Source organism: Triturus cristatus, chromosome 11 (genome assembly GCF_964204655.1).
Source record: "Triturus cristatus chromosome 11, aTriCri1.1, whole genome shotgun sequence".
Classification (NCBI taxonomy): Eukaryota; Metazoa; Chordata; class Amphibia; order Caudata; family Salamandridae; genus Triturus; species Triturus cristatus.
The window spans coordinates 479,910,104-479,921,173 of record NC_140594.1 but is presented as its reverse complement, the minus strand read 5'-3'; the positions used below and the strand labels follow the sequence as shown (position 1 = coordinate 479,921,173).

At 48.9% G+C, this 11,070-nt stretch overlaps 1 protein-coding gene across 1 annotated transcript in view; it reads right to left on the bottom strand.

Moving 5' to 3' along the window:
- Window positions 1–915: 915 nt before the first annotated feature.
- GNRH1 (gonadotropin releasing hormone 1) overlaps window positions 916–11,070 on the bottom strand; it is a 41,611-nt gene continuing 31,456 nt past the window's right edge. Inside the window, exon 4 of the mRNA XM_085635190.1 lies at window positions 916–1,111. Within this exon, the coding sequence (XP_085491316.1) occupies window positions 1,040–1,111 (72 nt within the window). The 3' untranslated portion in view covers window positions 916–1,039. The remainder of the gene's footprint in view (window positions 1,112–11,070) is intronic.

The following is an 11,070-nucleotide window of genomic DNA, read 5'->3' as shown; positions in this document are numbered from 1 at the left end:
CAGAGGCAGAGCGCGAAGGACCAAGTGCCAACAGCACCCTTTTAGGTGGAACTTCGGACACGGAAAGAGGACCCGTAGCGACTCCTCCAACGCGATTGGAGCGACCAGGCGCGGTCAACCGTTCCAGTGGAAGCCTGGCAACAAAAGGGCCTCCGGGTCGTCCAGTGAGAGGGGACACCCACGAGAGAGGGGTATCCGTGAGAGGGATATCCTGCAACGGTGAGTCCTGTAAGAAGACAACTACTAGTTGGAGGAAACACCTCTACCAGGGCATACAGCGGAAAGTCGAATAACGAGGGTCCACCATCATTCCACCCACACTTCCACCGACGGCGGTACAAGAAAGAGACTGTGAAGCGCACTTCCACGTTGTAAGTCCAAAATCACGCATCCATAGAGCACTCGGACATTGTGCCAAGGAGACAGAGTGGTCCCGGCTGTCAGAACACCCTCGCCGGCAGCTGACCATCAGCCAAGAGACTACGTGGAAGTCCTGCTCGCCAGCTAATGTTTTGTTTGTAACTTGTGCGTTTTCTCCCACAGGTTCGGACTTCATTTTGGTTGAACTTTCATTAAAGTTTGGGAGGGATGTAGTATCCGGCTGGATACAGTCTAGTGTTCCATTGTGCCTGTAACCCACACTGAACACCCACCCACCACAGGCGTCACCAGTCAGGTGACCCTGACAATAAAAGGGGCCGAGCGCACGTGCTCGTGGCCAGTTTACAGTACCAGCCATCCTGTGTCCTGCGTCCTTCATTTATATGCATGAGGGCCTGAGGGCCCAATCACCACAGCTCCTATATTTTCTTTACATGTATATTTCATTTACAGAAAATGACAATAAGAAAAAAAAAAACGAGCAGTGCGAAAGATTGTACCCATTGAATTTATTTTACAGTTTTATTTGGCACTGCTCATTGTACGCTTGCAAACCATGCAGCAAGCCATTTACAATTAAGCACTGTTGTTTACATCAGCTAACGTGGAATCAACAAAATCTCTGCATATCCAAAGTTCGCCTTCTTGGATGGACACTTCATTGAGGAAGCATTTTCCCCTCGTTGAAAAGAAGTCTCTTTCTACCAGTTTCTCCTTCAAGCCATCGTGCCTGCAATGCAAAAAGAAGCAGTTGTACTATAGCGCATTTCTCAGATTAATGCACTCTCGTAGCGCTTTTTATAACCTGGTGAATAGCTTTCCACAATGTTATGAACTTTTCATACGTCTAGCTTCAGGGTCTAAATCAGGTACCCTCGTTTTCGGTCTATGCATATTCTGTGTTGCTGTTGGTTCCAGCTGGTTTATTATACGGCCCTACTGTTTGGTGTAAGCTGAACCATTGAACGTTGTCACTCCGGACATTCCCCTTGGGTAAACTGTTGCCAATTGGCCGTTGAGGTGCATTACCAAACTATATGGCTTTGGGGCTGTCTGCGGTATTGTGGACTGTAGATTGTGTGAGGGGTATTTGTTAAGGAAGTCTCGCAAAGCACGTTAAATGTCTGATCATGTGAGGTGTCCGGTTTTATTTAGCGCCATTGAACAGTATGTGTATGTCCTTGCACGTCTATATGTAGTGGGTTAACTTGCACTACCGTGGAGAATTGTTTTGCTATCTGTGTGGACTCGCAATGCTTTATGTACATATTAGCTAGTGGGAAGAGTTGTCTAGTGGGTTCTGTGGTTCCTATGAAACATGGTTATTTTAAAGGAGCATGATTTATAATAGGATGCATTTCATTACAAACTGCAAAAAAGAAACAAGCATTGGCAAGGCCAATAGGATTCGCCTTTTTAACCAACTGGCGTTCCCAATGCTTTTCGCTGATGCCGTACATCCTTGTTTACCAAACTCTGGCGAACGTCCAAGCAATACATTAAGATTCCTTTAAATTGTGTATTTATCTCGTCCCTTGTGCTGCACTGCAAAGACCGGTAAAATGTCAGGATAAGTCCTCTAACAAACTGCTGCGTATGTGTTTTTTAAGATGTGGATTGGTGTTTACAACGTCCTCTCACTTTGTAGTCAGAGTAAGAAAGGTAAAGTTAACTACGTGACAATCTTGCTGGGGCACAGGGAGTGTGAAAGGAAAGACTATAAGATGTCATTTTTTGGTAACATAAAAATGTAAATATCTGCAAATTAACTATACACATTAAGCAATTAAGAAAGCAAAAATGAAGCACTTTTTTTTATTCTGAAGTGTGAGGGCAACAAAGATTTTAATAAGAATTGGTGATGCACAAGTGATAAATGTTTACTTAATCCTGATTTTCATACATTATCATTTGAGTGCAATATAATTATGTCAATAAAACTGTATGTCTGTGCAAATGTAGTAGTCATTTCAATGACCAATGTGCTGTCCGTAAATGTCCGTGCGCTACCACACAATGCTTTAGTTACATTAAAAAAGTCAAATGCCCCATTAAATCTTGGTAGGTCCCAAACGTTATTTGTTCTAAAAAGTTTGGGAAGTACTTCTCTATGGCATTGTTAAAATGCAGAATGCTTTTTGGTAATTCTGCACAAAAAAGGAGAAAATGTGTCATGATGCCTCTGGCACCACATCATTCATTAGGCACTTGCATATCACCACTTGATTGCCATGGATGTCATTTTCTATAGATTTTTTTTTAACCAATCCAAGATGGTGGATGCCACTTTGATCTGTAAACTAAAAATAGAAATTGCTGCACAAAAGTGTGTTTTTAAAATTGGAATGGGCCTGCAGAAAGTAGTACCTGCTAGGCCCTCCAAAATACATATTGATTTTATAATGACTCAAAGGGGTGGAAGAGCTATGAAGGAGCAGGTGGTAGGAAAGCAACGGTAAGGGGGCGGGCAGACCAGTGGGAGGAACGAATGGCAGATGGAAAGAATAATTTATCAAACAAAATAAAAGAGCAAAGGAGGAAGCAGTGGACACGGTGTGGGGAAGAGGGAGTAACATGTAGCATGAAGGATACAATGAAGTAAACAAGGGAGAGAGTAAATGGGGGAGCGGTAGCAAGGGAGGGGGAGGATTTGGTGGAAGGAAGCTGCAAACAGGTGAATGCGCCTTTTAACACAAGCACTCTTATGGAGTGCTTCAATAAAAAGTTTTTAAAAAGTAGTTCACTTAATGTGAGCAAGGGAAGGATAGAAGTCAGTCAATCAAAGGGTTGTTAAAGAGGCTATACTCTAGAGGAGGGATGAAAACAAGAGGAGGAAGGCAAGCCATACAATAAGAAGCAATCAAATGAGAGTGACAATGAAGTCAACCAATAGTAAGCAATGGGCAGGCTTGAAGCACACAAAAGGGCAGATTTACAAGCCCCTTGCGACAGTTTTACGCCACGGTTGCATCACTTTTGTGACGCGGCGGCGTAAACAATGCTCCACTATGCGACATATTTACAACGTGACGCATCTAGTGAGATGCGTCACGTTGTAAAGCCCTGCGCCACATTATATCTGCGTCAGGTATAATGTATGCAGGGTGGACGTTCTGTCGCAAGGAAGCCCCGTAAAAGTGACGCAGTGAAATCTACAAGATTTCACTGAGACACTTTTACTTCCCAGCTGCGTCAAATCCTTATGCCTGCTTGAAGCAGGCGTAAGGAATGACGCAGCATAGCAGGTATAGGGCACCCCTGAGCAGTGCTGGAGTTGCGACACGCTTGCGACACAACTCCAGCACTGCGTCACCCTTACGGTGACAGATGCGTCTCGCATCTGTCTATCCGTGCGCTATGGTGCGTCGCATTGTAAATGCGGTGCATCCATGGCGCGCAAGGGGTTTTTTGAGTCACGCAAAATAACTGGCGCATCCCTGCTAATATGCAGGGATGCGCCAGTTATTGTAAATCTGCCCCAAAGTTTTTGGTATGGCCTACAAGAGGCTTTCACCTATGAAAGGCAAGGGCTAAAAACAGTGCTGACTTAGTGAATGCTTCTCTCTGTAAATGGCTCCACTACTTGGAATTTTGAGTGAAGTTTTAAAATTAGTTTAAGGGGGAGTGTACAATGGCCATCATCCAACTTGATTATTCCAATCTTATATTCCATTTTCTCCTTACTGTGCTACAGCTGAGTTAGCAAATTCTGAGAGCAATCAGGCACCTCTTAGGTCAATATTTAGATGAAAATACATAAATCTTCAGCGCTCACCCAAATCAAAGAGATTAAATACTAAGTCTGCTGGTTGTGCCATTTTACACCTCACCATTCAACACAAGTGTTTTCCGGTACTTCATACTCCTGAGGTGAAGGCATAATGGCCCCATGTGAACCATCCCAGGAACCCCTGGAGTCACTCTATCAAGCTAACTGCTGGCGTAGTCCTCAAGCCAAAGTTTTGAAGGGGAGGGAACATTGCATTATCCCCACCAAAGATGTGGTGGTCCACATTGTATGTGCTTTGTTCAAATCACCAGTCTAAGGAAAGTGATTCTTATTTAATGTTTTCAACAAACCAATCTTGAAAATATATATATATATATCACCAGGTTGGTGAAACCCTTTTGAATGTTAAGGGCCCGCCCTCCCCTTTACCACATATTCTTTATTTAACTTTTGTTTTAAGTGGTGGCTTGGCCGTCTCCCCTCACCCCCAAATCCATTCATGCTCTTCCATGCCTCTTGTTCCGCTCCCCCTCCTGCTTTACTCCTGACTTTTTTTATGCAAACGCTACATCTTCTACCCCATCCAAAATCAGCATTTTATGAATGGTCCAACATATCAGGAAATGTGCTGATCTGATGCCCAGCTTTTTCACAGCAGCAGTAGCAAATTGCACCAAAAGCAAGAAAATGCACTTCGATTTCTAACTCTTCCTAAAAAAAATCAATAGGGATAGGCCAAACATTGTTTTTCCATTTGGATGTAAAACCCGCTAAAGGCAGTATACCAAATTTTATAAATAAAACTTTAGTGGTGACAGACACACTCTCAACCAAGTTCTTAACTAGCCCCCACACTTGCTAAATGAAATAATGCTACATATCAAGAAGTCTGATTTCTGTGTCAAATCTTGCCATTCGACGAACAAGTGAGTTACCTTTGGTAATGCTCTTTCTGGTAGAGACTCTTATCTACCCACACAATCTTTACCTTTTGGATATTTCCCAGGCGTCAGACTGGATCTGGAAACTTCTAAGCAGTACATCTGTGTGCCGGTAGTGGGGGCACAATGCAGTTCCGCCCTGACTGCGTTTCACTCCGGAAATGACATGTGGGCCCATATATGCACCGCTCTCATCGCTAACATCTGTTGCTTTTGATGCTGCCCAGGCCCCCAGAGGTGGGGTAAAAAACATTGATAAGGTGATGTTTTGACTGATGTGGAACGGCATCTCCAGTTATGTGCTTTTCAAAAGGTTTACAACATTTGTATCTTGCCTCTCCTTTTGTCATGCCACAGTGGGGCCTTAACTTGGTCCTCAAGTTTCTGATGTGCACTCCACTTGAGTCACTTCGCAGCTTTTCGTTACGGCTTCTCAATCTGTGTTCCTCGTCCCCCATAACATCTGCACGGCCTGTGAGTGAGCTTCAAGCTCTTTCTGTCAACCCGCTATACTCCACCTTCGTCCCAGAAAAGCTGGTTTTGCGGATAAGGGCATCCTTGTTGCCTAAAGTTGGGATACTGTTCCTTGTCGTTGAAAACATCACCTTAACGGCATTCCATACTCCGTCGCACCTCTCTAAGAAGGAGCAGAGACTCCATTCCTTGGTCCCCAAAAGACCGCTGAGCTTTTATATAGATCATAACAAAGAACACTGTGTGGATGAAGGCTCATCCGCCAACCATAAAATGGCCAAAAGAGTCAAAAGGTATGCTTTAACTGTGCCCAGAGCAAGTTCTTGACAGGCTAGGGACAAAACAAACAACACAACTTCAGATAAGTGTGCCTGGAGGGGGCCTACCTGCTAAGTTTCACACCAAGCCACATATTTGTGGCAACAATGGGAATATACAGTTTACGCCTGACTGCCAAAATGACATCTACCACTTCTGGAGGAAAGTTGGAAGTATCCAGCTGTCGCTGCTCAATCTCCAAGCATGGAGGTAGAGATTGGGAAGGCCAGAGTGCTGAACCTTGCCCTGCTGCTGCAATTGCAGGTCCTTCCTGAGGGGCAGCCTAATTTAAGGACAGATGCTAAATCCCAGCAGCTCTGGATACCACACTTTCAATGCCCAATCAAAGGCCACAAGGATAACTTGTGCCCTGTTCTGATCTTTTGCAGAACTCAGGAGAAGAGGTATCAGTAGGAAGGCATGCAGGAGTTCCAAGGTACACTCTAGGTGGAACACCTCTCTTAGCGGCAGATGACTTGGAAACTCCAGCACGCAGAAGAGCTGACATTGAGCATGCTGTGTGGTGCTGAATGGATTAAGCCAAGGGTCTCCCCCATTCGTGGAAGACACCTTGTGTCACCTTCTGGTGTAACTGCAACTTGTGCTTCACTAAGCGACAATGACTGAGTGCATCTACCCTGACATTCAAAGGCTCTTACTCAAACTATAGAGCCCAACTTAATTGGATCAATATAAAAACCCTCCTGTCGACTTAATGAGAAAAGAATCCTTTTGTTTTAAAGGATTCTATCCCACCAGGGGTAGCCCAATGAAGGAGTGTGTCTGAGAAGGAGTCAGATGTGACTTCGGCATATGATAGTGAAACTTTAACGGGCCGTGGCTACGATCGAGATGGCGGAGGACGTGTTTAGGTATTGCTCAGTACGAGGCTCCCCTAAACAGGCTAATATCTCCGCATGTAGCCGCTGGGGATGGTAACGGCCGAACAGAGAATGTGAGCACCGCTGCCCTGAACGTGGCGCCACCGTCCAGAACTTATCGGAGTCCCGTGGTGCCGACGTCGGCTCATGGTGCCGTCCGCTGCTCGGACTACAGCTATGGGAGCCCGCGGCCTGGCTCCACCCACCAGGCCGCAGAACATGGCGCAGTTGCACAAGGACTAGCGCAAACCCGCGGACGGGGTTTCCGCTGCCCGCTGATAGCTGCTGCTCAGGGCTGCAGAGTGAATGGGACCCCCACTCTGCTGTGCTTCTGCCCCCGCCTCCATGGAATAAAGCCGCCCGCTCTTCGTTGCGGTGGAGTGAAGATACGAAGCGGCGGGGTCCCTGCGGCCCGTGAGATCACCGACTCGGGCAGAGATGGAGATCGGCCTTTGACGGTCAGTACGGGTCAGCCAACGCCCGCTTTGCCATATGTATCTGCCCCCCTCCAACATCTGCTGTTACCAGGAGTGACCGCTGGGTCCTGCCCGTGTTGCCCTGGTCCCAGCACCCGTGAGACCGGGAGGCGGCGGGAGCGTCACGAAGACGGAATGATACACCTGGTCCGCCTGTGCTGTGGCAGTCGGGGAGGCACGAGTGAGGAGTGAACCTCGTCTGCCCCTTCCGTCCTTAAAGCCGGGGCTGCTCCGCTCGCGGCGGCTGCCGTGACATGCTTGGGGTGCCCGGCCCTCTGCTGGTGAACCGGGAGCGGCGGTGACCTACTTGGTCTCTCCCGTGCGCGATCCTGAGGAGCGTCCTGAAGCTGGTAACCCCTGTCTGCCAAGTGCCCTGACGGCAGGGGGCCCTCCTGCCGAGTAGCTGCCTGCTACGGGACTGCTGTGCTATAAGAACTGTCACTCTGGATGTGGATGATCGATGTGCCCCCTCTAGATCCATACTGTGGACGCGTGCTGTGCCCAGGCAGGGGGTTCACAATTGATTTTGGCATGGACTTGCATAGCTGCGGTACGCTGCACAAGACTGCAAATAACGCCTCTAGGAGGTGTCTTTCTGGGAAATCCAGTTAACAACAACGAGGGAGATGACTTGCACCATCGCCGTGGGCAAAGCGACCTGCCCACTGGGATATGCGTTGGTACCGTCATCAAGGGCAAGACGTAGAATTAATGGTCGAGACAGCCCTACTGTACACTGCACGTTCCGGAGGCATCGCCCGCCGACCCAGCGACATACGAAGCGGCATCGAAGCGCGGAGAGGAGGGCACATGTCGGGAGGCACGCGGGCGCGGGCTGGCGTGGGGGGAACACAGACCCCACAGAATCTGGCTAAGGCGAAGGTGGACAAGATGGCGAAGCACGGAACCACAGATCAAATGGCGAATGAATAAGACGCAATGCTTGCGGCGATGGAGCGGCTGAAGGAAAACATCAACCAGACCCGCACCTCCTTGGAATCTAAGATAGATAAGGTGGAAGTCGACCTTACTCACCTACACGCAGACCACCGGAAACTAACTGATCGAACCACGGTCCTGGAATCTTCACTTAGCGACATCAAACCACAGGTAGCCCTGACGGACAAGCGAGTCCAAGATCTGCTCAACCGTGTGGGGTTCTTGGAGGATAGGATTGAGGACGCTGAAGGGCGCGCACAAAGAAATAATGTACGCATTGTGGGAATTCCGAAACGCTGGGAGGGTAGAGACCTTGTGCCACACATGGAAAATGGCTCAAAGATCTCCTGCCGGAGGGGACCCTCTCACCCCAGTTCGTCATTGAGTGGGCTCATAGAGTGCCTGTGCGCCCCGCCCCTGTGGGACTTAACCCACGACCTATGCTCCTCAACTATCGGGACCGTGACTCCATCCTGCAGGAAACCAGGAAGCTGCCAGATACCCAGATAGACAACCACAAAATAATGTTTTTTCCGAATTACACCATCCAAGTACAGCGGCAACGATACTCCTTCATGGTGGTGAAGAGGCGACTGCGGCGGCATAACTTGAAATACTCCCTGCTCTTCCCGGTGCGATTGCGAGTAGTGGCAAATGACAAAACACACTTCTTTGCCACGCCTGTGGAAGCAGAGGACTGGCTGGACACCTTCACGACCGCGCAACCCGGAGACGACCTTATGGCGGCCCCATGCCAAAACTGAGGGGCCCCTCCCGCCGTCGCAGGAGAGAGAGAAGATCACCGGGGACCCAGTCGCCGCTCCCGCCGGCGATGGGACCACATGCGGATCTGATTCTCAATGGACAGCAGGATGCCTTGCAGGCGGTGGCGGAAATCAGTGGCTCTCTGGGGGCCGAGGGAGCGTCAATCACGAGTCAGCATGGCCTGTCCGGAGATGATGATGAACTGATATATGGGCTGCACACCTCACAGGACTCAACTGAGCAGCCGGATGTCACTCCACAGACAGCAGATCACATCATATGAACACTGTGAGACACTACATTTGTTTGGTCTTCAAGTGGAGGTACCGTGCGGTATATGCAGGAGTATTTAATTGTCGAGGGTGTGTCCGTGTGGGGGGGTCGCAGGTCGATCGTCACTTTGGGGTCGGGGCGGGAGATGCAGACGGGCCACTAGAGGAGAGAGAGGGGTTTGATCTCCAGCTCTGTCATGTATATGTTGGCGCTAGAATAGGCCGCTGCCTTGACTGGAGACCCCGGGTCCAAACATACAGCTGGCACACATTACATAGTAATCAGCCTGTAGATGGGGGGCCTCTGGAACCTGAGACACGTATATAAAATATCATTGGTATTCGATGCATAGCACCCCCCACCCCCAGGTCATTTTGACTATTACCTCTGCTGAGGGTTTGGACTATTGCTTGTTGCATTATCGCCCTTTTGGCATTATTTCAAAGTTTGTTGTTTTGTTGGTTTGCTGTGAGATGTCTTTTAACACACTCTGCTCCTATTGGACACACATTGCTATGGGGTCTCATGCAGGGAAAGCAGGGTTCCACAAGGACACAAATGCTGTGGGATCCTGATGGATGGAAGAGGATACACGAGAAGTCTGTGTACTATGGAAACTATGACTACAGCTAGAGTTGGCACATGAAACGTGCGAGGCATGCACAAACCATCCCGCAGGTACCAGGTGAACTCATACCTCAGGCGGCATCATATACAGATAGCTCTTTTGCAAGAGACACACTTGACTGCAGCGGAAATACAGCGCTTACATCATCGTTGGCGAGGTCAATTATATGCTACGGGATACTCCGCATATGCCCGAGGGGCACTAGTCTGGGTGCGGCCCAGGGTCCCCTTCGCGGTCACACAATCATTGACAGACACAGAGGGAAGATATGTGGTGGTGAGGGGCACACTGGATGGCAAACAGGTTGTGATTGCATCATTGTATGCTCCCAACACTGACCAGGCTGTTTTCTTTGATGAGCTGTTGCGTATCCTGGCGTCATGGCATGACATACCCCTGCTGCTGGGGGAGACTATAATAGTGTACTCTATGCCACACTGGATCGCTCTTCCCCCCCCCCCCCCCCCCAGCCGGGCACAGCCACGCACACTGCCATGAAGGCGTTGAACACCTGGGCGGAACATTGGCGCCTCAGAGATGTTTGGAGGCACCTCTACCCTCAAGATAGGGTGTATTCTTATTATTCTGATGCTCACGGTCTGCATGCGCGACTGGACAGGTACATGCTCTCCGAGGAATTCTTCCACACGTGTCTGCGGTCTATTATTTAGGTAGGACGCATTTAGATCACAATCCACACATATTAGAAATGCAGTGGGTACCCCCCCAGTCGCCGATTCCGACCTGGCGGATGCAACCAGACATGCTATTGGATGCGCCCTTCCGGAATCTGCTGGCCACACAAATAGCACATTACTTTGAAGAAAACGCTGGTACTGCTACGACGCCCCAAGTAGAATGTGACGCGTTCAAAGTAGTGGTAAGAGGGGAATGTCTCGGAATGCAGGCAGGTATGCGAAAGCAAATAGAGACCGAACTCACACGTATCGAAGACACTTTGCTTCAGGGAGAGCGGGAGGCCACAGAGAGCGGAGACGGGTCTCTAACGCGAGCCAAAGAGGAGCATACCAGATTGCTTGACCGCCTTCGAAATCTGAACTAACCAGCACACTCGGCGCGCACCCATCACACAGGAGACAAGCCTGTCAAGCTGTTATCATGGCTAATACGGCAAGACACAATCACCGCGCCTGTGACGACTATACGAACCGTACATGGCGTCATGGTCCATACACAGGCAGGTATACACGAGGCATTTGTAGAGCACTATGCTGCACTGTATCAGTCTTGCTTGCGGGCCTCG